Genomic DNA, 26,528 nt, shown 5'->3' on the forward strand with positions numbered 1-26,528 from the left:
CGGGCGGCGGCTCCTCCCCCGTGGCCGCCCGGCAGCATGGCGGCGGCGGTGGAGACCCGCAGAGTCTGCGAGACCGCCGGCTGCAGCAGCGAGGCCAAGCTGCAGTGCCCCACCTGCCTCAAGCTGGGCATCCAGGGCTCCTACTTCTGCTCCCAGGTGAGATTCCCCGCGGCCCAGCCCCTCGCCCGGCGCTCCGGGCGTGCGGCGGGCGCTGGATCCAGCTCCCCGCGCCGGCTCCCGGCCGCCCGGGCCCAGCCCGGCGTGCCTGGCTCTGCCTCTCTGCCCGCCCGCCCCGGCCGGCCCGGGGCAGCAGCGCCCGGCCAGGGATCCCACACGAAGTTCCCCCTCTGTTCCTCGGTTGTTGGAGCCGGGGGAGCCGGGCTGGCGGCCCCGGGCGGGGCGGGAGCCCCATTTCTCCTCGTGGCCGCGGGCGATGCGGGACCTCAGCGGCACTACGGCACAGCCGGGCGTTCGTGAGTGGGTGCACGGATGTTCCCCTGCCTGCAGGTGTGGGTGGTCCGAGTGCTCCCCTTAAAAATAAAGGCTTAGTGGGACAAAGTGAGGACGTGCTCATCAAATTCTAGCGGGTGCGTTTCTCTGCCGGCGTCAGCTCTGGAGTTGCTCGGCTTTGGTAGACACCGGGAGACTTGTTGCTCTAAAAGCAGATTTTCTTTAAGTTACGAATTTCTGTGAAAACTGTTTGATACTCTTCTTTTTTTTTTGTGATTCACTTTTCGTTCCTAACTTTTTTTTCCCCCCACTATATCCTTTGATGTTCTACTCTGAGGGTGTCAAACCGGAAGGTTCAGGTTAGGCCACATGTCATAGAGCAGTCAGGCTCCCACATAATAATTGGAGAATTGGACGTGTTCTGTAGACCACAGTGGTAGCAGAGTGTGGTCCTTCGATAGCAAGAGCTGTCTGATGACTGTTGAGTGCGTTTTTTGTTTGTGGGGTTTATTTTGGTTTTGTTTGGATTTTTTTTTATTAACTTTAAAATGTGCACTAAAATACATAGCCTAATTCTTTGAACTTTTTGTATGTGTAATTCTGTCAAAATCAGTGAGGGCATACATGTTTAGTTCAGAGATTAACACTGGCTTTCCTTGTCACAATTATAATTTGGAGTAAAGTCATTGAACTTTTGTAAATAAACGTAAGAAAATAATTCAGTCACATCAGCTAGATTAACTTATTAATTGGGAAGAATTTTTTTCTGAGTCAGAATGTAAGCTGATAGTTATGGTTTGCATAGGACTAGGGGAAAATTTCCCAAGTGCTTGTGACACACCCGCTGCACTGTTTCTGGTATTTTCCCCTGAGTCTCTGTGCCCTATGCTGGTTGTTGACGCCAGATTAGAGCAACTGTAACTCAGAATTGTTCTGACAATTCTGTAACTCTAGTTCCTGTGTGGTTCTTGTGGTTAACTTCTAGGATTTGATCTGTGTTTTACTGTGTGTTTTGACATGTCTGATATAAAACTCATCACAAATGCATCATTGGTATATATAAATATTGGTGATGACAAAACCACTTGTTAAGAGAACAAGCAGGCCAATGTGAAGAGTTCCAGTTACATTTTCACTCCCTCCTTCCCATCTCTAACTCAGCTAATGCCATATAGGCTGTAGAGATTCTTGTTTTATATATACTGAGTTTAATTATTTTGAAATATAAGCTGCTGGTGTTAGGTGAAAGGAGAATTACTGGAAATACTTCCTGACTTGTTAAAATAGTGGCTGCTGGATAACTGACTACATGCTTGTAAAGCTGTCCTGCCTAGAAGATGAAATACTGAACTGAGAATCCCAGTCATCTAATTTCTGAGTGACTTGAGGCTGTGTTGTCCCTTGCTGTCCCAATCAGGAATGTGGGTAAGCACACTGAAATTGCTTTGGAGGTTTGGAGCAAGGTCTTACTGAGAAGGACATTAGTGACAGCCTGTTTTAAAGACGTGCAAGAAATGTCATGCACTGAGAGCCCCCCTGTCCATCCTGTAGCAAGGACCCTTAGCCCCCCTTAGTACCCTGTGTGGGGCCCAGCATGGAACTGTCCCGAGGCTCCAGCTCTCCTCATCACCTTCTGTGTGCCGTGGAGGAGACTCACTGCAGACCTGCCCCAGTGTCTGGCATGCACAGCCAGGAGGGCAGGTGAGGTGCTGCTGACAATCTGACTGCCTCTTCAAATAAGCAGGTGAAGGACTGTTATTTTCTCTGAACTTCAGCAGGTTTCAGCTGACAGCAGTTAACTGCTGAAACTTTTCTGGAATTCTCTCTTTGGTGGTTTTCTTTCCATTCTGGTCTTACATGCATAAATAACTCCTAGATAAGCAAGTAAGTGGACCTAGGATGTTATTCCACCTCACAGCACAGCCTGTGTTGTAGCTGGCTTGTGTGCCCTCTAAGGATGCACACTTCTATCCTTTTCCCTTAGGCTGTCCCTGATTCCTTGAGCCACTTCTGAGGTCTTCAGAATTTTCTTTTAAATGGAGGAAAAGCAGTTGTATAAATTGTTTTTTGGTTTTTTTTTGTTGTTGTTTTGTTTTGGTGACAGGAAAGAAACACTGTTTTGTTCTCTCAGTGAGTTTATATACAATTTACTGCTTTGTTGAAGGCATATTTTCACTGATACTTGGCCTGGGCCCTTGGCATCTTTGGATGGTCAAGGTCACAGTAATTTGTGAAAAAATTTTGGACAAGAAGAGAAGGTAGCTGTCCCATTGCCTGCTTTGCTGTTTCCTTTCACTGTCAGTGTGTTGGGGATGGGGAGTAAGGAGCAGTGGACCTGGATGAAACTGTTTTTTGTCCTCTCTCACATCAGACCGTAGGACATCAGTGCAATGTTTCATCCTTGGTTCACTGTTCTTTGTGCCTGAAATAGGCTGAAACCAGCTGTTTGGATTCAACTGCAGCACACAGGAGTTTCCTCAGGCATAAAGGGCACTCAGCTGACACCATCTTCTAGAAATCAGATTTCCTTCATCAGGAAGCTGACATTTTTAATTGCCTATAAATCACCATGAATACTTGTGTCTGAGGTAAGCAGCTGATTATTGGTGAGGTATAAAAGCTGAGCCCTCACAACTTTCTCAGTGTAAAACTTCAGGCTCCTGTAGGCAGACTTGTTGATCTAGTGTTCCATGTATGACAGGATAGTCTAGTTGCAATTCCTCTGGTCCATTGTTCCTTCACTGCTCTCAAAAATCAGTTGTATATTTCTGTAAATCTGAAGAGCTGCAAAATGCAGTCCCTTCCTCAAAGGAAGGGCTCACAGGGACTAAGGTCCCTTAGTCATGAGGGACCCAGGAGTCTCAGGGTAAGATCAGCTCTTAGATGATGGAGAAAGTCAATCAACCCTGCTGATACCAAGGTTCTACTATGTAGGGACTTCTCTTGGAGTTGAATCTGAAAACACATATTTGACTCTTCTGAAAAAAAGACTATTAATGTATGCTGCTTAGGCTAGTTTGGGAGTTTTGTATGGAGTTTTTCAAACTGGAGACTGTCTATGTGGGCTTCTACTGCCCTAGAAGGATGTCAGCATGCTGAAAAGAACTGTTTCATTTAGCATCAAATGTATTAACTCTTCAACATACTTGTATTTATGGATAAAATGTGAGGTAATCTGTACTGTATTTTATATATATATATATATATATATATATATATATATATATATAACTAATAACCTGGTATTAAACCAAATGCTGTACTTCAGGGTTGGTTTTTTTTGTCTTCTGTTTTGCATACCTTCAAGGTGTTTGGTTAAAAATGACTTCTCATTATGCAAAATGACATGGTCTCAGGTTAAGCCCCAGACAGTTTTACATTCTGAAAGATATTTGCAAATTCTAATAAAAAGATTGCTTAGAATATTTTTAAATAATCTAAGTGTACTGCTTGGCACTGTTTCCTTGATGTTTGTCCATTGCAATTCAGGATATAATGACATGCAAAGAGACAGTCTGTCCTCACAGTCTTGATTCCAACTATCTTTTTTTTCCTGCAAAGTAGGTATTTTTGGAAATTAATCACAGTGGCTCTAAATGATGACCATATAGAGGATGGAGGGGGTGATTCTGTGGAAGATGGGCACAAGTTGGAGTGCTGACAGACGGGTTGTCAGTGCTAACTTAAAATGAGCTGCTCCCGTGCAAAGGCAATTCAGAAAGACAGGCTATCAGAAGGCCTTGTATTCTGTGCTGTGGTGCCTGCATAGCGTCCTGGGCTTGGATATCATAGAGTGGTCTGGCTTAGAAGGGACCTTAAAAAGACCATCTAGTTTCAACCCCTGCTGTGGGCAGGGCACCTTCCACTAGACCAGGTTGTTCAGACTCCATCCGTCCTGGCTGTGAACATATCCAAGGACAGGGCATCCCTGTCTCTGGGTAGCTTATTTCAATCTAGTTTGTTATATCTTTGCTATACAGAAGTTTGTAGTGTAGTAATATCCTAATCTTGACTGAGCATCCTTTTCTCCTCTGGAATTTGCAGCTGACCATTCTTTCCCACCTCTTAATCAGACTGTATGCATACATAAACTGAACAAATAAGAAGCTTTCTGTTATTATTGTAAAGGTGAAAATAAACATAACACAATGGTTTTTTGTCTAATGACTTCAATAACTGTTTTAAAAGATTTTTTCTTTTAATGGTTGGTTTAAAAAAAAACCCTCAAGGTATTTGGTAGTAATCAATGTGTTCATAGTAAAAATGCACCATACTATAAAACAAATACTGCTATGTCACATAATTCTGTTGTTATTGGGCGAGTCCTTAAGGTAAAAATAATTTTCAGAAATAACACAGCTTCCATAGGGGGGATCCAACAGGAATCTTTCCAAATGGTAATGCTGGTTGTGCCTTTGGTTACCTTTTGATATTCTGGTGAGCACTGGGTTGAACTTGTCTCCAAACACAAAACCAGTGGGATTGGCTTAAGAATGTCTTGAAGCCAGAAATGTTGTTAAAGGTTTCAGAATGTTGACAGCCTCTGACTAGAAGACAGAAAATTTAAATATAAATGTATAAAATTTATATTTTTCTTACTGATAGAATAATTGCACCCAAGATTGCTCTAAACAAGTCAAGGATTACCCCTCTGCTTGCTTTATTGTCATACATTTGACCTCTCTTCTTGTACAGTTCTCTTTAGTGTTTCCACATCTGTTTTGATTGAGGTATAAAAGTCACATGTTAGGTGAGAAGGGTGGGGATATTAGTATCAGGCATGCTAATGGATAATGTAGTGCTTGAAATGAAACCCAGGAAGTCTTCCAAGAAACTTGAAGCCAAATTCATATTATTCCTGTGTACTTTGCCCTTGAAGCTGTTTAATGTTTTAAAATATAGCCATACAGTGTAACATGTTCCTTTTTTCACTGTATCTGGAAAAATTTTTTTTTTTCATTTTAAAATCACCCTGGATGTTTTTTCCCTGGATGTTGTTTATTTAGTCGTTGAAAATGTTCTATCCTGACCTGGGTAGGGCATAGGAACACAGAAGAATTTGTAAGAGACAGGAATGGTAATAGCAAGATTGAAGTAGATGTCTCAGGAGAGGACTCAGTGAAAAGCATAATTTTCTCCAGAAAATACTCCAGAAAATGGCTTAGATGGAGAGGAAGAGGAAGTTTCTTCCATAGCTTGTTGGGAAGTGTGCAGTATAGAAGGTGAGGGTGTTTGCAGTGGTACTTTGGTAGTGCTTTGTTACCAGAGCTATGATTCTCCAACCTGTGAGATGACAGCTACCATATTTTTGTGTGGAATTGCCAAGGCAGGGCTCTGCAGTCATGTGCAATGTGGTGTTTGTGCAGTAGGCTGTTGAATATAAATAATTTGTATGTACCCTGTAAGTCCAGTGCTCGCAGGAAGCGTATGGCTGATCCTACACAAAATAGATGGGCTGTAGGTGGATGTGCAGCATATCCTTTGAGTGCCTTCCAGAAGTGTCAGGCCAAGGCAGAGAGATTCATTGGTTGTACATTGCCCTTGTAACAGCCCCTGCTCACAAAAATGATCTGGACTTACTGTGTATGCCTGTTGCAGTTGATGGATGTGCACATGGTGCGTGTGTCTGGGTTGTCTTGGGGTACAGCAGCTTTGGACCTGTGCTCCAGGAGTTCTGGCAGAACCACTGCTTCTCTGGAGACAGAGGGCTAGTAAAATCTGGGAAACATATTTGGGAAAACTTAGGCAGCCTTATGCAGAATCATCTTAGGTTGTCCACAGCTGCAGGAAATAAAAAGCCAAAATGGACCCTCTCAGGTTATGGTGCTGTCCCAGGTCCTGTGTTTTCCTGGTGTTCTGTTTATGGGCCAGCAAAGAGGAAAGGCTGTTGGTGTAAGACAAAGCAAGGGCATTGGAGAACATCCCCCAAAATTTCTTGGGAGAGCAGAGAACGAACTACAATCAGTAATTACCACAGTTGATGTACATCTTCCTTCCCCAAATACTCCTTTATATTCAAAAAAAGTGGATTCTAAGTTTGCAGACCTGGCAGCTGCTCTAAGTCCTTAGTTGTGTAATCCTTCTTTTATGCTTCAGAATAAAGACCTTGTGTTTGAAAGGGGATTAAAACCATACTGGTGCTTCTAGTGTCCTTGAAATTGCATTTTTTGATATTTTTTTAAATTTTCCTAAAGCAGGCCTCAGTTAAAACCTGTTCCTTTCCTCCCAGCTCCCCAGCAGAGAACAGTGCAGTGCAAAGGTCTGTGTGTGCAGTGGGCAGTATAAGTGTGACAGTAAAACCTTGGGCTGCTGTTGGAAGTGACGCTCTCTCCCGTTGTCGGAAGTGTTGGTTTCAGAGCTCCTGGCAGTGCAGTCACTCCTGGTGTGTGGGGTGGCAGAACACAGCAAGCAACTGGTTCTTGTCATCAGGGGAACAGCACACACACACACAGCAGGGTCTCTTTGAACGTAGGTGTACTTGTGCACCACTGTACTCCGTGTTTGTGAGTGCTTTGGTAACTAGTGATTGCAATACTAGGGAGGGAGGAGGGAGAGAAGGTGGCCAAACAGGAGCAGAAAGCTCAAAGTGCTCAAGAGCAACCCTGAAGCAAGGATAAAATGTTACAAGCTGGGCTTAGTTTGCAGATGTGTTGTCTTGGACTGGTTGAGTCTTGTGTACTTTAGGTTGAATCAGTAGTTGGCTCTGGATGGTAGTTTTACAGTGATGATTCAGCATTAGTATTGTTTTTCCTTAAAAGAAAAACACTTTGCTTCCTGCCTCTTTCTTCAGAAATTCAGCTGTAATTGTCAATGATTGGAATTAGCAGTTTCTTAAGGGGTGTTTTGAGTGCACATAGCCATTGGTTTTGAATTTCTGCTACAAACCCAAGTAATTTGCTAATTAGCACCTTGAAGGATGACTTTTAATGCTGCCTTCTGTTACTTTTCTACTTAAATCTTTTATTTCATGTCTTTTCTTCATCTTACTCCTTTATTCTCCAGCTGCTAGCCATTTCCATCTGCCCCTTTGCTGATTCTTTGTTTCTTGCATGAACTACTCTATTTGGTCTTTTCTTCCCAAGCACAAGCTCCTCCACAGTTACTCTTTTCTTGACTTCCATTTTAACTTTCTCGACATTTTTCTTCAGTTTCCTATTTTCACTCAGTAGCCCTCATTTCCGCCGTTTAGTCTACTTCATTAGTTCCCCTGTGGTTGTGCTAATTGGCCTCTGTTGCTTTCCTGTGCTGGAGCAGGAGGCAGAAGGGATGCAATTAGCAGGAGGAGATGGCTTCTTGTAGGGGTCAAGGGAGGACCTTGCTGCTCACTGCAGTGCTGTAAGATCAGGTACAGAGATAGACTCCGTTTCAGCCAACCTGCAACCACCATGGTGTTTAGTTACTAATTCAAATGATAAGGGGTCGATAATATATAGGATTATATCAGTGTATTTCACTGCCATGGGTGTTGTCTGTTTGGCTGTGCTTTTTCTGCCTATTCTGGTTCATAAACTTTTGAATGTGATATTTTCTATTGCTAAGATTAGCAGTTACAGTAGCATTTACTGTGTATTGCTACAAGGGTTAATGAAAACAGTCTTTCAGCTTTCTTTTAAAATGTATTTACTCCTCTATTTTGTCAGGTTGGCATATCTGTCCATGTAAATACTGCTTAAAACATGTATTTATACATTGTGTTTGCAATTCTAGGAATGCTTTAAGGGAAGCTGGGCCACTCACAAGTTATTACACAAGAAAGCAAGTAAGTACATCGCTTTTTAAAATGCATTTTCATATTGCTTTGGTTTTATCCTGTGCAGTGAGCTCTAGGTGGCCTTACTTGAGATGGGGATTAGACCAGATGACCTCCAGATGTCCCTTCCAACCTCAACTGCTCTGTGCTTCTCTGCCTGGGAATAGTATTGGGTTTTTTCCCAAGATACCTGGCACTGGATGATGCATATCTGAAATTTTGTCCAGTTCTCGACAGTCTAAAGTGCTGTGTAAAATTTCAGAGGCAGACGTTCACAGAAGTGTTTGTTTCTGTTCACTTTTCTATTTGCATGAATTATTGCTTGAGCTATATTGCCAGGTATATGGACACAGAAAGAGGGGTGCTGAAATAAAGGGCAAGGAGAGAAATAAATCACTGTTGTAAGGCAGTGTTCTTTTATAGCATTTTGATGTTTAATGCAGTCAAAGGCAGTACAGTGGGAAAGGTTCTTGCAAAGCCTTTGTGATTTGACACTTGCTGGAACGCAAGTGGGTCAGAGTGAAGCTGTTCTGTGCGTTTTCGGAAAAAAAGGGAGAAGGCCTGTGTGCATGGTGCAGCTGCTGATAGAGGATGTATCATAGCTAGGATTTTGCTGAGTTCATTTCAAGGTAACATCTTAGTGTGCCTTAGTGACAGCTGGTAGCTCTGGCACAGAAACGGTGGCAGATTCTACCTTACCTGAGTAGTGAAAATAACACGAGTGTAAAACCAAAGAGAGGGCAAACAGTTCTGCCCCCTTGCCTCCTCCCTGCCACCACCCTGCCTATCTTCATTAAGCCCTGCTGAAAAGGGAGGTAGGATTAAAAAGTGATATGGCAGAAACTCACATCCTCAAATAATTTACCCCCTTTCCTAAAACCCAATAAAGCTTCTTTTTCCATGATAAATATTGAATGGTAAATAGATTGGAGTAGGACAGACAGTTACAAATGTTTTCCTTCTTTCTCTCTTCCCAGTGTAGGGATCTAATAGTTCACACTTGCATTCTGTATCCTATTAATTTGTGTGAATATGAAAAGCTTTGGACTTTTAAATTGTTATTTCTCAATTTCATCTGAACTGAATGTCACTTGAGCAGATGGCTCAGATGTCAGCCACAGAGGCTCTGAGGAGCTGATGTTAGGGCTTGCAATGGCAGGCCTTTTGCTACCTATTCATCCTTCTGAGATATAAAAAGAGAAAACAAACAAGCTGTCCAGTTATGATTTAAAAATTAATGTTACTGTACTCTTTCTTAATCCTTACCTTCTCTTTCTGAATAAATACTCCTAGTTTCGATATTGCTCAGGATCTGCTTGTTTCAATCCTTTATGTGAACACCTTCAATTTGCCCTCATTGGAATGTGTTATTTGTGAATGAAGTCAGATATGAATTTCACAGGGTTCAGAGAGCTGGGAAGCTCCAGCAGTTTGGGACCATGTTCTAAGGTGCGAGCACTGCTTGTCCTGAACTGCAGAAGTGGCAGGACCCTGCACTCTGTTCATCAACTTTGGAGGGGTAGCAGCCTCCACATGTTGGATGGCCTGCTTCCACTTTTGGATGGCCTCCTTCCCACTTCAGGTCGTTTGGTCACTGGGTGCTAAGGGAGATCACAAGAAAGGAATGTTCATCTGCAGTGCAAGGGTGTTAATTGAAGGGATACTGAGTGCCTCTGGTGAAACAGGTTTTTTTCCCAGGAATGAAAACAAGCACTGTGTTATAAAACTACAAATGAAGAAGATCTTAATTAGTATACTTCCTTTGTGCATTCAGTCCTGACATTCCCCAGTTTGCTATTGAATAGAGTAGGAAGATTGTAAATTTGGAATGGACATGCAAAATGGTAACTGCTACTTACACTTTCGTATATCAGTCTGTAAAACACCAGACAGAGTCAGGTCTAGGCTTATGTACTTCTAAGTCACTTTCTAGACCCCACAGTTCTCAGTAAGACAGATTTTGCTGCTGCAACTTTTTTCCCCCCTTTTTCTTGTCTTTTCAGAAGATGAAAAAGCTAAGCGTGAAGTTTCCTCTTGGAGCCTGGAAGGTGATGTTAACACAAATCCCTGGTCTGGTTATCGATACACTGGGAAACTCAGGCCACACTATCCGCTGGTAAGCAAGAGGTGCTACTCTATTCCAGCACTGCTGCATTCTGTAGCAACTAATGGACCACTCCTGACCTGATGAACTCCCACATTTTAGCTGAGAGAGGAGAGCTTCTTGATCTGAACCCAATGGCAAGGATGTGCATGGATGTCGTTATTGTAGTTCATTTTAGTTTAACTTGTTCTGTCTCCTGGTGTATTTATAATTAAGGGAGTGCCTGTGAGCATCAGTAACAGGCTTAAGCTCATATCTTTTGGATGTACACTGTGACATTTACTCTGCAAAAAAGCTACTACTAGTTCCGATGATGTCTCCTAGCTGTTTGTTGTCCTCACCAGTTATGGAGCAGCCTTTTTCTGAAAAGCTCAGGTGAATTAATTTCGAATTTAAATAAATGGTTTTATATTATATTATGTCAGTGGTTTAAAATAGACTGGTGAATGAACTGGTGAACTGAAAGAAAGCTGAAAGAACAGAGGTTACAGTTACCTCCAGCACTGGAATGGTGAAGAACAACAGAGGTCAGTAAGATCTTTGTTTGTGAAAGGTGGGTTTGGAAGATGATGACATACAGCTGTATATATGTATGTATGTATATATAAAAAATAAACATGCGCGCTTATACACACACATAACTGTATTTTTAAATCGGTACAAGTTTATCCATGGAATAAGCTGAAGCTTTTTTTACAGCAATAACGGCATTTTCCGTACATTTGTCTTTTCTAATTGGCCTGTGCTAGAAAAGCTGCCCTGGTGGCATCCTCTCTCTAGTCTTTTCCATCTGTTACAGGCTCATTAGGGAACAGATTAGGAGAGCATGAGCCCATGTGTGTTTGTTAGTGTTGTTGGAGAAAAAGGTGTTTGGGGTATTTCACTGACTAAGTAATTTAGTTGTGTTATCTCTGAACATTGGCTTTTTGTCTTGTGACTGCTGTGAGACTGATGCAAATGAAATTAGAGATTTTGACTAAGGTAGTGATCAGCAGTAGCAATCTTACTAAAGAGAGGAGGGATGTATTTGGAGCCAGTACACTTGCAGTCTAGAAGGCAGCAGAAAAATAAGGGATAACGCATCATACAACCAGTTTGATTCACTTGACAATAAAAATTTGATTTTTGCGAAGCTGTGCAGTTGACTATTAAAAGTTGTATAATATTATAGCAATAGAGAGTAACACCAGAATATCTGGAAAGTTGGAATTTTTGGAGTGTTTACATACTTTGCAACTTTTTCTAAATGAACTTAGCCATATTTCACATGAAATATTTTGTATTGTATTAAATTTTGCTGTATGACTCTGTTTATGTGACTATAATAAGTGTTCTTGCAACCTAACCAGCCTTGCCTGTGATTTATTTAGACGCCAACAAGACCTGTGCCAAGTTATATTCAGAGACCGGATTATGCTGATCACCCACTAGGTAACATGAAACAAATCACAATTTTGAGAGTTATGTTTTCTCTCTATTTTCCTTTGCATTGAAAAAACCTTTAAAGCATCAAGCAGATACTGGAGAAGGGAACCTCTTCTATCTGTTCTCACTTCTTTGCCACAGTAACTTACTGATTTTTAAAAAAATCGTGGTTGCAAGTATTTTTTCGAAGTCCAAAGTTTGTAATGGGTTGTCGTTCAAAGATGTATGGGAAATTAAGAGTTAGTTAATTTGGTTTTGGGGATTTTTTAATCTCAAACACACAAGTCCTAGTTCTGTTGTTAATTTGATAACAAACAGCAATCAGTTGACTGTCACAGATGAATTCTGCAAAACCATTCTCTGTGGCATGAGCATATCTGTTGAAAATGTTTTATTTTATAACAAAACCAAGAAAACTTTGTAGTATGCATCCCCCAAAAGAAAACTGGTGTATGAGTTCCAGCTGGTTTTGGACAGAGAGGGAATGCATTCATGCATTGTTTATTGGAGTGTTTTGGTATTTTCCCCTTTTTATACTGGTATTGGGACTTTGTATTTCCCCAAAAGGCTGCTATGAAGTTTTCTAGCATTATTTTTAAATCTTGAGATGTTCCATAGTTGTTTTTAAAGAGTGTAAATATTAAAACAACACAAAATCCTGGATTTTAGGGGGTCACTCATATGTAAAGATGAGATTGCACAGAATTTGGTAGGAAGAATTTACATGGTTTTGTTAGCTGGTTATTGCAGTAGATAACCAGATATATTCCCAAGCACATGTAACCCTTTATGACTGTTTTAGAATGTAATTTTCACTAATTATTTTCTAACAGCAGCTGAAAAATGCTTTTCTATTGGCAAAATAACTTCCTTGTAAACCTGAGATTTAAGGTTGTGTTTTGACTACGTGAACATGCTGGTTTTATGCAGTAAATGAATGGGCTTTCTGAGCATGTGGCACATTATGGTATTGCGGAAAGCTTATGAATTCCATTTAATCTGAATAACTATGATTAATACTATAGCTTGGTGGGTTTCTTACTTTAGGCTATGATGAGAAAGTCTGTACTTCTATTTCCTTTGGTAACCTAAGGAAGTTCCTGGAATTGGATGTCTGTAGCAATCATCACCCTATATATATGGGGTTTTTTCTTTCATTTTTTTAATCCTCTCCCTTTTTTTCTTTTCAGGAATGTCTGAATCAGAACAGGCTTTAAAAGGAACCTCTCAAATAAAAATACTGTCACCTGAGGATATAGAAGGGATGCGAGTAGTGTGTAGGGTAAGGGAGTTTTGATTTCTCTTGCAAGGTGCCTTTATAGTCTTTAAAAATCTGTAATGATTTTACTAGCTTGTCACAGCAATTTGAGAGTACAAACTTTCAAACTTTTAGAGCACTGACAGATAGTTTGGGGAACTTGATATTTTCTGGCTTTTTCTTTTTTCACCCCAATTACCAGTAAAGTATTTTGCAAGGAGAAGGATGACTTTTTTGTTTCCTGCATTTGTTATTAGTAGTAAGACAATCTGTGCCTGACATGTTGTTACTGTTAAGAATATGCTTTATAGTGCATAAATGAGAACTTTTTCCTCTCCTGGAGTTGGTACTAAGTAAAAAGCAAAACAAAGCCCTGTCCCTAAGAATTTTTGAAAAAGAGCTATTCAGTTGTAATCACTTCCTTGTGTGTAAAGTCAAACTTTGAACTGTATTTCAGTAATCTGATTTAAGATTATGGCATTCAAGGAAAATGTGGTCCAAACCTTATTTGGGGTGTTTTCAGCTCTCACAGATGTGGCTGAATACATGACCTGGAGACATCTCAAAGTCTTTCTAGAGCCCAACTCCACACAGCTTTCCTGATGATCTGGTGTAGCTGTCAAAAATGGGTTATGAATCTTGTAGAGAGTAGTCCTGGCATATTTTAAATCAACTTAAATTAAGCCAATAGATCAATTTTCAATCTCTTTTAAATTTTAAATTGTTTCATTTTCAGCTTGCTAGAGAAGTCTTGGATGTTGCTGCCATGATGGTGAAACCAGGAGTAACTACTGAAGAAATTGATCATGCTGTCCATTTAGTAAGATTATTTTATTATTCTTTTGGTGTTCGTAAGTGTTTTCTTCTCTCTCTTTATTTTTAAATTGTTATTGTGTGGTTTTCTTTGTTGCATGAATTCCATTTCTTTATTTCAAACTGTTTCCCAGTTTGAAGCTGGTGGGTAGTGCAGATGGCAGAAATATACTACAGTGCAATGGTGGGTTCAAAGTGATTTAGGTGCTCCTGGGCCTCTCTCTGTATCAGCTCCTTCCCTATTCTGGCTTCAGATTTCTTTCTAAATTTCTTCACTTGCTTTCTCAGTTAACATCATATTATTTTCTTTCTTCTAAACCCTTTTTTGTCCACAGAGAACACCATATGTAGGCCATAGATTTCTTGTACTCTCTGTGGTTGGTTAAGACATATAGAGGAGAAAGTTAAATTATTTATGATTCGGAATCAGAACTGAGGTGCCTCAGAGAGAGCTGAAACAAGATGTTTGATGCAGTCAGACAAAATAAAGCCATAGTCCAGTGAAGTGTTTAAAGAACATGCTCAAGAATATTCCTACCTTAACTTTCCATGGATATTTGAATTGTGTAATTTTTTCTTTGCTGTCTTTTCTATGAATCATGTTATCTGGTACTTGAGGCTACTGCTGTGCATTGTGGGAAGGGAAACAGTTGTGGTATAGTTAACTTTGTTAGAGAGCTTTCTTTTTATCTGCATGTGTAGCTGTTGAGCCAAGATTGTCTACTTTCTTTAGACTGGAAACTTCTGTTGAACTGCATTAAACACTAAACTACTTGCTTAGGCATAATGTATAATGTGAACAACTAGTAGTTAACATGGAGTTACCCCTCCTCAGCAGTTTATGGAAACTTTGGAAGGTTGTTGATAGTGACTGATATCCCTTACTGGTATTTTGCAGTTTTAAAAACAGTATTTTTAAAGAATTTGAAAAAAAAAAGTTAACACAATATTTTTTTTTAGTACTTTACTCGTATGTCACAAAGTATGTGTATGTATGTATGTGTAAGTATGTACGAAATGTGTCTGTTTTGCAAAAATCCTAAAAGGCTATTACAGTGCAAGGGAAACAGCTTAAGGTTTTAAAGCTGGGGGACAGAGTAGTGCTAAATATTATTTTGTTTAGCTTGTGTGTCTTGCACAAATCTTGGACTGGGCAGTTAAAAGTAATTGAAAATTACTTTTTAAAACTTAAATATTGCCATGCATTGTTTCAAACCTGAATATCTCAGCATTTGCAGTCAAACGTGAAAATGAGTAGAAACAAAATCAAAGCAGCTCTAATTTCTTCCTGATAAAAAATGCAAGGCATAACAAAAACACTGCCAAAAACACTTGAAGAATGTTATTTTCAAGACAGCCTATCATTCTTACTGTAAAGCTGTTGTTTTCAGTGTTTTTTCTTTGCATGAAACTTACTGGTGTAAATTGTATCTTCTCTATTTAGGCTTGTATTGCAAGGAATTGTTATCCTTCCCCTTTGAATTATTATAATTTCCCCAAGTCGTGTTGTACATCAGTGAATGAAGTGATCTGTCATGGAATTCCTGACAGGAGGCCATTGCAGGAGGGAGATATTGTTAATGGTAAGTGCTATGAAAATTAACCTTCAACATTTTTACCTTCTGTGCACTTAAAGCGTGCAGTAAGGTGAGGTTTCAGAAGCAGGCAACATGATTGGAGTAGCTTCTTAAGAGGAGCTTTGTTCTCCTTTACCAGTTAGGTTGTTCTCATTTACCTTTGCTCTTTACATACTTAATTTAATTAATTCAATTAATAAAATAATTTCAAACATTCAGTCTACTTTAAGAGCTTTATAATTCTTCTGCCCTGATCTGTGCATTAGTGTAGTACCTGAGCATTCCACTTGTGGGCTAGATTCCAGTTGTTCCAGGCTATGTATATATAGTGAATAAAATGTATATTGAATTATTCAGCTGGATTAGTTCCATGTGAATTCTTTATTAGATGTTTCTAGATTCTTAAAATTTTGCTATGCTCATGATGATTATGATGACTGTAAAGGGTCCAAATGTGGAGGCATTGTATAGGTGCTTCTCAGTACTCAAGGTACTTAGGCCTTCTTGGGTAGTGAGAGATACTTTTATACGTTTTTTTCTTAGTTTGGCAGTAAAAATTAAATTACACTTTTTTTGTACAAATGTTTACACCTTTCTTGATGGCTTTGATTTGCTTTTCTCTTACTTGTAAATAAATACACAGTTTATGCTAAGGTTTGACCTGCCTCTAGAAGCAGATTGTAATCTTTTTAGATTATCAGATATTTGATACATTTTAGCTTGTAATACAGGCTAGTGAGTCTACACCTCCTTGTTATGGGTACCAACCTTTTCAGAACAAGTCTCATGATTGCTGCCACTGTCTAGGTAAGGTGTGGTCTGATTGAAGGCTCTGATCTTGTAGGATACATGTGACAGTGTATGCCAAAGCTTCTTCGTCCTATTTTAATTTCAAAGATGATGCCTTTGCACAGGACTTTATTATTGCCAGCTATTCAGGCATTGCTGGGGTCCAACCTAAGAAGCCCAGATCATAGAATCATAGCTTGGGTTGAAAGGGACTTTAAAGATCGTTTGGCTTCAACCCTTGTGCTGTGGGCAGGGACACTTTCAATGTAAACTGAAGCCCCATTCAGTCTAGCCTTGAACATTTCCAGGGATGGGGCATCCACAGTTTCTCTGGGCAAGCTGTTCCAGTGCCTCGCTACTCATCGTAAAGAATTTTTGTTTAGTATCTCCTTGAAGCCTGCTCTCTTTCAATTTGAATCTATTCCGCCTTGTCCCGATCCTACATGCTTTTCTAAAAGTTCCTCTCTGTCTTCTTGGCTCCTTTCAGCTACTGGAAAGCCACAATTAAGTCACCCCAAAGCGTTTTCTTTTCCAGGCTGAACAATCTGAATTCTCTCCACTTTTTCTAATTGAAAAGGTGCTCCAGCCTTCTAATCAGCATGGTTGGCTTCATCTACATGGTGCCTTACCTCTCTGCTATTTGCATGCTAAGGCTGTACCTCAGCCCTAGAGAACACATTCTGTAAGAGGCTTTAGTCATACCTTTGTCTACATTTCTGCACTTGATCAAGCTTGGAGCCTTCTGCTTTGTTATGATGCGAAAGAACTGGACTTCCTTTCTGTAAAGCAGTGGCTCAAAAGCCTCTTGAAAAGGAGCACCAAAGCAGTTTACAAGAAGGGATAGAAAAGGTAGCTTGGAGGGAGTGTACCCAATGAGCAATTAAAAGGAAGTGTCCATCTTTTTCTTTATTTAAAACTTTTTAGCCTGGAAGCCATTCCAAAGTCCAAAACAGTATTTTTGAATCACAGGAACACGTCATTCAGAAGGTACTAGCAAGTGATGTCTAGCAGTTGACACCAAAGTGTGTTTTCCCACATCTTCCTGTCAAGATTGTACTGGTCTCTCTCAGCAGCTCATGTACAATATTCCTAAAGTTGTTGTTTACTACAGTTTCCTTCATGACTTTTTATCTCTGAGAGGATTTGAGTGTGGGTCTCTTCATGAATAGCAGAGCAATAACTCTTCTAGTGAGTTTGGTGATCTAGTAGCTAGAACTACCAGCTGACTGACAAAGACTTAGAAACAAAAATTCCCATTCTGCCACAGCAAGACCATGATTTTACATACCTTTTAAAATTTAATTTCCCCCTATTAGTGCTGGAATTAATTCTAAGAAAGTACTTCAACCAGGTAAATCACCATGGAGCAAAGAGCTTCTCTTCCCCATTTTTACATTTACCTAAAAAACAATGCTGGCTTGCTGTCTCTGTGTTGCATTGTTGAGGGTTTTTTTTTCCTCCCCCACCCCCTTTAATTTCATTAAACCAAACTGTTCACCAGTGAAACACTAACTTATAAATTATTATATAGAATCTACATGATAAGCATGAAATAATTGATTCTGGTGTAAGAGTTTTCATATGGAATTCTCATGAAGTAATCACTTCACAATTAGAATCCCCCATTTTTACATGTTTGTTTCACAAATCGAGCAGCAGGCAGTGAGGAGCAGAGTGCTGATTTCCCATGTCTGCTGTTGTTTACAGTGGATATCACCGTCTATCGCAATGGCTACCACGGAGATCTGAACGAGACGTTTTATGTCGGAGAAGTGGACGAGGGTGCCAGGAGGCTCGTCCAAACAACTTATGAGTGCCTAATGCAAGCCATCGATGCAGGTAAAGCATGTCTGAAGCAGGAACGTTTTGGTTCTCAAACATGCTTGCTCATATTGCCACTGCTCAGAGTGACTTGTGGTGCGGCACACAGAAGCAGTGGTGTGTTGATGATGGTGTTGTGTAATGCAGTGATCCTTCAATTGGCACAGTTCTGTGAGTGGTGGCTGCAACTTCTTTTTAAATGTGGGCTGATGAGGAAAATGTGTTTTATGCTGAGCTGATCTGCAGATGATACTGACAGGGAAACAGCCTTTTTTTGACCATTGATAAGTAAGATATCCGTGATCTGAGTAGCTTAGAGAATGTAACAAGCAAAGTATGTTTTGGAAAATCCTACTTTTATAATTTGTATGGTGTTGCACAGTGAACTGGTAAGGTAAAACACTGTGTGAACACCTAAACATATCTCTTTAGCCCTGCCAAACCTGATAGTTATTTCATAAAGCTAGTTATGAATTCTTGATTCTCTGTGGGAGTGTGCCAGAGAAGTGTGCCAACCGCATCCTCCAGTAGCTACAGAACTTTAATTATCTTGCTTAGTTAACAGTCAGGGCAGCTGCGTCAAGACGCACAGTGAGATAGAAAGGTAGCTGCAGAATGTTATGTTCAACTTCAGAAAACAAAAGAAGAAATTCTCAAGTCCCTGGAAATCTGGTACCATCTTTGTCTTTTATACCATGCAGCTTCCTAAAGTCCCTATTACAATTTAATCACTTTGTGGCCTCTAAAGATTGAAGTTTAAGGTGCTATATAGTAAGGCTTTAAACTTGCATTTTATCAAAAGTAAATGTCAATAAAAGAAATTTAAATGAACATGATTTGGGTTAATAATTTGGAGATAGCTAGTCCATCTGAAAAGACAAAAATCCACAGGATTGATGTCTTATGTATCCACTGTGTGATCAAGAAAATACTGCCAGGCTGAGCTGTGAAGAATACGGATTACTTATCTATGTGGGATATCTGTTCTGAAATGACCACTTTGTTTTTCAGAGCTAAACCAGAACAGTGTGTGTCTTTGGTCCTGTACTTTCTTATACCAAATGTTACATATGGTATCTCTTATCCTATGTATCCTGGCTTTGATGTAGAAACTGTGACAGAAATTTCCCTGTGTTTGTTACAAGAGATTAAAATTCTCGCTGTCTTTTTTACCAACTTTTAAAATGCTGTAATGTGTGTTAAAGGGTTTTAGACATGGCATGTGAGTAGGAATTCTGACACCAAGTGTCTCAGCTGTTAAAAGGGGGTCACCTCTCCCCTCTTTAAATCATCTTAACATCTTGGTGTTGGACCAGGAGAGCTCTAGCTGAGAGACCTCTGGAGCAAGAGCACTCTGCTCCTCTCTCATATTGAAACGAGTTGTACGTGCTGTCAGGCCCAAACTTCACAGCTGCTTAGCACAAACCAAACAGATTACAGTAATTTCACGATTACAAGCCGCACCGAGTATAAGCCACACTTCCGGGGTGTCAGCAATGTTTCGTTTTTCCTCCATAAATAAGCCGCACTGGACTGTAAGCTGCACTTTCATTCGCAGCGAGGATCCCCGTGCAACTTTCACAGAGTTGCCAAATAGTAACAGAATCGCGGGGTTTACTGGCTTGGGGCTGGGCGGGCTGGGCCTGCTTGGGGCTGCAAATGGGGCTGGGTGGCCCAGCTCGGCGCTGTCACTTGGGGCCGGCCGCCGCTGCTGCCGGGCTCGCTCGCACCCCCCCCCCCCCTTCCCCCGACTCCTACACCGACACCACCGCGTTTGCTAGCCCTGGCTGGCGCGGCTGGCCCCGGCTTTGCCGGGCTTCCCCGCGCTGTCAGGCTTCCCCGCCTCTGCCAGCCCCTCCAATGCTGCAGGGCCGGCCCGCCTCTCTGCCGGTCCGCCTCTGCTGCCCTAGCCTGTCTCTCTGCTGGCCCGGCCCGCCTCTCTGCAGGCCTGCCTCAGCTGACCCGGCCTGGAGAGGCGGCAGGGCTGGCAGAGGCGGGCCGGGCTCCAGCATGGCTTGGGGCTGCTGCGGGCTCTCTCTCACGGGTTGGCAACTTTCAGAAATTGTCCCTATATTGGCTGCTCCGGATTACAGGCTGCACTTCCGGGTTCAGACCAAAATTTTAGTCAAAATGGTGCGGCTTGTAATCGTGAAATTACTGTAATCTCTTTCCTACCATGTCCTTTTTTAATTTTTGGAGAAGCATGTATATTCCAGTAATATAAGTTTCTTGTTATTTTCTGTGAATTCACCTTAGGGATTTCAGTTGTAGTTGCTTACATTAGTAGAGAATTGAACTAAATGGTTGCACCACATAAAGTTTTAGCTTTATGTGAGTTCTGCTTTGGATGACCACAGAATCACACATCTAGCTCTTGAAGGAACGGCATATATTCAGGGAGTTGGGAATAGTCTTGCAAAAGCTTGATATTTTGTTTTAAGGGGCTCAAGGTTGTTTATGCTATGAATCTTCATAAGCTGAATGATGAAACATTGTTGCTTTTATGGTATTATTACTCCCTTTTCCAAGTCCTCAAAGTGAATTTTTCACACTATTTTCATGTATTTCAAACTCTTTAACTTGTAAAGCTTCCTAAAAGGATTGTCAAAAAAGTTAAACCTGAATATGAACATTCTCATGTGCTGTAGCATTGTCATTGAGAGTCTTGTCTAAGAGTAGAGATACCCATTTCCCCTTTAATTGTTTTTTCTAAATATCAGTCCTTTATGTGCATTTTTCACGTAGTAGAGGGGTAAGTGTATATTAAAATATAGTTCATACATTCATTGCAAGAAGCACTACAGCTCAGGGTGTGAAAGCTCATAAGTACTTTGAAAGTCCTTTAATTTCAAACTTCAGCATCCTTTTAATGTGAGCATTTGCATCCATGAAAGCAAGAAAGCAGTATTCTTGTGAAAAAGGCATTTTCTTCTGTCTCTCTTGTTTGTTTTTTTTAATATGAGACATTTTCCTCCCTCTCGCAAGTTACTGTGGTTACATGCATACTCAGTGCATTGTGATCATAGGAAGTTGCATACTGGAACAGATGGACACACAAGCCATGAGTGCTGCAGTGATGGTGTTTGATGGTTGGTTGTGTTGAAAGAAAGCTCTCTAAATTTCCCTCTGTATCTAATTTTGCAGTAAAACCTGGTGTTCGATACAGAGAACTGGGGAACATAATTCAGAAACATGCTCAAGCAAATGGATTTTCAGTGGTTCGGAGCTACTGCGGGCATGGAATCCATAAACTTTTCCATACGGCTCCTAACGTGCCCCATTACGCCAGTGAGTATTTGTTCCCTTTGTGCTGTCCTGTAAATAAGACATTATTTGCAGTGAATGCCCCCAATTGACTTAAGCCATCAAACTGGCATTTTTGCACTTGAGAAATAAGTTTGGTTTTTTAAACTCTGGACTGTAGCATACTTTATGAATCTGTGCTTGCATTATCTGCCTGCACTAATGGTTAGTGTTACCTCTCATCAGTACTGGGTAAGTGCTCAAAGTTTTTTCCCAAATTCTCAGCTGAATTCTCTTAGACATTCTTGTCTGACATGAAGTGCCAAATGTTTCTCTCTTTAGAAGTTCTAAGCAAAACCTTATTGCCATTTACAGATGCAAATAAAAAGCTCCTTGAATAGTATAAATGGGTGTTGTGCCTGAATCTGGATCCTGTTTCTTTCAGTTTCCTTCATTTGAGTGTTATGATTTGGTATTTTTGGAAACTTCATCCTAGTGTGTGGCAGTGGAGGAATGAACATTCCCCCAGTAGTGGTAGTTTTTGGAAATGTCCATCGCCCCATAACAATTTCTCCAGCAAGACTAAGGAACAGTATCCACAGAGGCAAAGGATGGAAGGTTAAGTGCCAGTGAACAACTAAGGGCAGAGTAAACATCATGAAGCAGTGATGAACAGTTCATACTCACTTCAGCTGCAAAGCTGCCCATATAATAGGACACTTAATTCCTCAGACCTAAGAGGTGCCTCCATCTTCCCATCTCCTAGTGAGCTTTAAAACATGTTACAGTTATATAGTCTAGCAATTCCTGGCTTTCCATGCTATCATTTCCCTAAGTTACTTTTCTGACAACAGAGAAAATCTATTAATTGCAGGCTAAAAGGGTATCAATTCCTGGGATATACTTTTTGTTATATAAGATGAAGAAAATATGGATTCTTCTGAGGTGGAGAGCTTTTTATACCAATTAAAATTCAATCCATGACAAAGGAAATTTCTATCTTTGCTGGCTATTTGGAACTTTGAACTTTTTTTCACTGAGCTAATACGTCTGTTCCCAGAAAGAAAAATGCTGGGTGTTTTTTCTGATATTTTTAAATACAGAGTCACAGCAAAAGCACAGTGGAAAGATCTGAGGGACTTAAAGCCTCATGGAGAAAAGAGAATGCTGCTGCTTAGTTCTAGCCTGCTATGAAAGGAGCTTGAAAAGCAAAAAGCTCATTTTCTAAGAAAAATGTTCTGTTGCTGTAGTGGCAGCTTGATGTCTGCAATTTTTAAAGCCTCTACGTGATTTAGATAGTGTAATAAATTTACACAAGGTTAGATGGGAGCTGGGAGCTAATGGTTCCTGTGAAGTTCTGGAATTTGTTCTAGCTCTCAGGCTCAATTACATCTGAGTGTGCTGTCCTTCCAGATGAAACAGGGCAGAGGAAATGGGCTGAAGCCTTTTTCCAGTCAAACTGCACTCCTGGAGTCATGGTGTCCCTCAGTTCATGTGCCTCCACATAAGCATTTTTGTTGCATTTAACACCAAAAAGTTGCTGTGTTATTGTCCTGGATGCCTCAAAATGCTTTGCTGTTTTATGGTAGCTAATGAACACAGCATTATCACTCTGACACTACTATGACCCCATTATCCAGGGTAATGAGGGGGCAGTGTGTCTTTCATAAATGGAATAATGGGATTACTTAAGCACTGTCACATTTTGATAATTTATTGGAACTAATGGCTCAGTGCAAACAAGTAAGTTCATTCCAAGCCTTCTCTGAATATCTGAAGTGCTTCTTACTTCTGTTGTTTTTTAATTATGATTTGCCATTATAAAAGTGTGCAGAAATTCCTGGTTTATATTTTTTCAGTGTTTTTATAGAACTAGAGTTGAAATTCCAGTTGTTGGAGAGAAAGACAGCAATTAATTTTAAGCTGCTTGAGTAAATATTACAGTGTTGGTGGATGGGGAGAAGGAAAGAACTAAGGGAAATCCATATGTATATGTAACAAAGGAGAAGTGAACCGAGATCTCAGAAGGCCTTTTCTGGCTTAACTATGTTTCTGTTGTATTCTGTTAGGACAAGGATTTGTTCATTTACTAAGGTGGTATTCTCTTTTTTAACTTGAGTGTGTATTTTATTGCAGAAAACAAGGCAGTTGGAGTCATGAAGCCAGGTCACGTATTTACAATTGAACCAATGATCTGTGAAGGTGAGCAATTGAGCAGGAGAGTAAAATGGTTACTCTTGTTTGCTCTTAAGTAGTGATTGAACATGATGCTGGTTCTGTCCTGTAGAGCTGACAGATTTTTCATTTCCCTTTGGGGGACTGATAGCTGTTACTTAAAGACAGGCAAGAAGGGATGCTTTCTGTTTTCAGGAGGCTGGCAGGATGAGACCTGGCCCGACGGCTGGACTGCGGTGACAAGGGACGGGAAGCGCTCGGCACAGTTTGAACACACGCTGCTGGTCACAGACACAGGCTGTGAGATCCTGACCCGGCGCCTGGACAGCATTCACCCCCACTTCATGACCCAGTGATAGTCCACACTGAGCAGGTGCATCAGAATGAGAAATACATATATTTTTTGCCCCTGTACTATGCATTTTTTTAAGAGTACAGAATAGAAAGATTTCACCATTTACTTTGTTCTCAGTGATTGTAGATAAGAGGAATATCTTGAAGAACCTGACCCAATGTCTGCAAAAGCAGAGAAGAATTTAAAGAATTTCCTGCTTTCCTCCTACCTACAACACTCACTTTCCTTTTTTCTTTAATTATGTCTTTAGCACCTTTCTTCCAATTAGACCCACAATTGCTTCTGTTGTATTAGCTAGAAAAGTGTGGGTAAGCTTTCCCACTGGGACTTGATGTTTTGGGATCCAGGTTTTTTTCACATTTCAGTGTGCCCTGTCACTCTTGGTTTGTGACTGGCACCTGAGATTTTAGGCATTTCTTATTCCAAAGACTTGCTCTTGCTTCTGCAGATACTATTCTGGACCTTGTTTATCAGTTGAGAAGGGGGCAGAAGAGAGAAAGACATGCACATACAAGAGGGGGTACCTTTAATTCTGCCCCCATCTCTCTGCTGTTGGCTTCTGTGGTGATTGCCACTATGGGTGGCACACTGTGTTAATGGCAGCACTTGTTTCTCTTGCTGGAGATTTGATAGGATGGGAAGTTAACAAAGTCTGTCTTATATGCATCTCCCTGGAATAACCTGCTTTTTGGTGAAGCAGTACTTGCAGGCAGCCTCCTGCACCAAAAGCTTGGTGAAGCTGATGTATCAGACTTGCCTGGGTAAAGGAATGAAACAAGAACCAAAAAGATCCCATGATTCATGGGATCCCTACGTGTGTTAATTGTGGGGCATTTTGTAGAAGTACATCCACAGTAGCTGTGGGGGATTGGATTTGCAAGACTTACAGTGAAGTATCTCAAAACAAGTCTGAGTGTGTGAAAATGAAACATGTTCAACACTGTATTCATTTTCTTTTGGTAATTTTTAAACGGGTCATTTTCTTCCCCATTGGTTGAGTGAGTTTCAGGCTTTTGGAAAGTCTTAGGGGGCAGCTATGAAAACTGGGGCTTTTTTCCTCAGACAGGGTATAGAGTGGGCAATGTTGGTATATATTCCCCTTTATATTTTGTTAATGGGTCATGGTGAGCTGGAAATGGTTATGTTAGGGAGTGTGGATTGATGAAGCCTCTCTTCTTTCTACCCTTTCTTTTTCCATGCCCATTTCCCTTCCATCATCTTTGGTGTCTGTGCTGCAGGAATATATTTTTTTCTTCTGTATTGTAATGAAAAATTTTTCAGACCCCATTGTAGACTTTGTCTTACACCACTGTAATGCAAGAAAAACTTAAACCAACACAGACATTAAATCATACAATCATGGGCATAGAATACACCGCTTACAAAACGTCTGGTGAATTTGTTGCCACAGATCCAAGAACATGAAGTGCTGCATACCCTTGGCTCCCCTTGGCACTGCAGATTTAGGTGGGGGAAAGGGGTTAGTGCTTCACAGAACTGGACACATCTACTCCCAAATTTGCCATAAAATGTCTTCTCTGCCCTGAGTGCCTCAGATCTCTGTTGCTGTAACTTCACTGCGATGTTTTCATTACCTTTATTCTTGTTTGAATTATGCAGTAAAGTGACCTGAAACGATGCACAGAGAGCGCGTGTGTGTGCGTATGCGTGTGTGTGTAGAGATTTTTAGCAAAACAGACTGTAGTACTTGAGTGGGATTCCTGTGCTGAATGAGCTGTGTTGAGGAGATGTCTGTCCTTGGAGGTTTGCCCACCATATCCTTCACTGGAATGGTTACAATGGTCTTGCCTTTTCTATGTGTGTGTATGATGCAGGGGGTGGGGGGCTTCATTTTTGGTCTATAAAATAAAAGTTGCAGCTGCTTTTAACAGAATTTTTTTTTTGGTCTTGTAATCCAAACCCAGACATAGAATTTTCAATCACATCCAGGTTTGCTTGGAGTAGTGCAAGCCCCACTGGTAGATGCATGCACCCAGTTAGAACTCCCCCTTTCAAATTCACACATGTGCCACTTGGATACCTCTTCGTTGTTGCACTGATACAACCAAATTTAGCACATTTTTAATGCAGGTAATCTATGATGCTATGCATTTCTGCCTAGAAATTGAAATCACAGCATGATAACTGCTTACAGTGAGTTCATACTCATGCAGGATTTCTAAATGAGTGGAAAGCTTGCTTAGCATCTACACCAGAGCTTTCAACAGGAGGGCACATCACCCTTGAGAACATAACTTATTAAATAAAAATATTGAGAAAAGCTATTTTTTCACCTGTCTAGCTGTGTCTTTGCTTGGACATGACGTACTAGACTTGTGCTGACTGAATTGTAGAAATTAACTATTTTTGATTTTTACATAAGTTGCTATCCACCTAAATAAAAGATCCCAACTTAAATCTACTTTTTAATGACATTTTTAGCAACTGTATACACTTGTACCAAAAGCACAATCCTGCAATTAGTTCCAAATCAATCTCTTAATGTATTTTCCCTTTACTGTTGTGTAAGTCAGTGTGAAAATTCTTCATGCTGTTTCTGCAACATGACTTGAATATTTAAGGAAAGAAGGATTGGTAGATGGTGTTGAGTGGCAGGAGGAGGATAGGGGCCAGTCTGCGTATTTTACATGACAGCCAGCAGAGTACATGCACATTTCATGCACAGTGCTTTAGTGGAATTTTTTGTCCACTGAAGTTTTACCATTGTCAGGATGGTGCAGTTCAATACAGCACCTCGATCACCAAAA

The 26,528-nt window shown here is 40.7% G+C and overlaps 1 protein-coding gene across 1 annotated transcript; it reads left to right on the forward strand.

Moving 5' to 3' along the window:
- METAP1 (methionyl aminopeptidase 1) lies at positions 1-25,654 on the forward strand. The gene is made up of 11 exons (XM_033061086.2): positions 1-156; positions 8,158-8,209; positions 10,204-10,316; positions 11,675-11,735; positions 12,920-13,011; positions 13,724-13,807; positions 15,245-15,383; positions 17,874-18,005; positions 21,132-21,275; positions 23,367-23,432; positions 23,601-25,654. Exons 1-11 carry the CDS (start codon positions 37-39, stop codon positions 23,759-23,761), a joined length of 1,164 nt encoding a protein of 387 aa, XP_032916977.1. The 5' UTR covers positions 1-36; the 3' UTR covers positions 23,762-25,654.
- Positions 25,655-26,528: the final 874 nt, after the last annotated feature.

This window comes from Catharus ustulatus, chromosome 5, assembly GCF_009819885.2.
Source record: "Catharus ustulatus isolate bCatUst1 chromosome 5, bCatUst1.pri.v2, whole genome shotgun sequence".
In the NCBI taxonomy this organism is placed as follows: Eukaryota; Metazoa; Chordata; class Aves; order Passeriformes; family Turdidae; genus Catharus; species Catharus ustulatus.

Bases quoted from the DNA above. Each gene is read 5' to 3' on its own strand.
- METAP1 (XM_033061086.2), top strand. From the start codon at position 37: ATGGCGGCGGCGGTGGAGACCCGCAGAGTCTGCGAGACCGCCGGCTGC. The intron at 13,012-13,723 runs GTAAGGGAGTTT...TTTCATTTTCAG, and splicing joins GGATGCGAGTAGTGTGTAGG to CTTGCTAGAGAAGTCTTGGA. The intron at 13,808-15,244 runs GTAAGATTATTT...TTCTCTATTTAG, and splicing joins TTGATCATGCTGTCCATTTA to GCTTGTATTGCAAGGAATTG.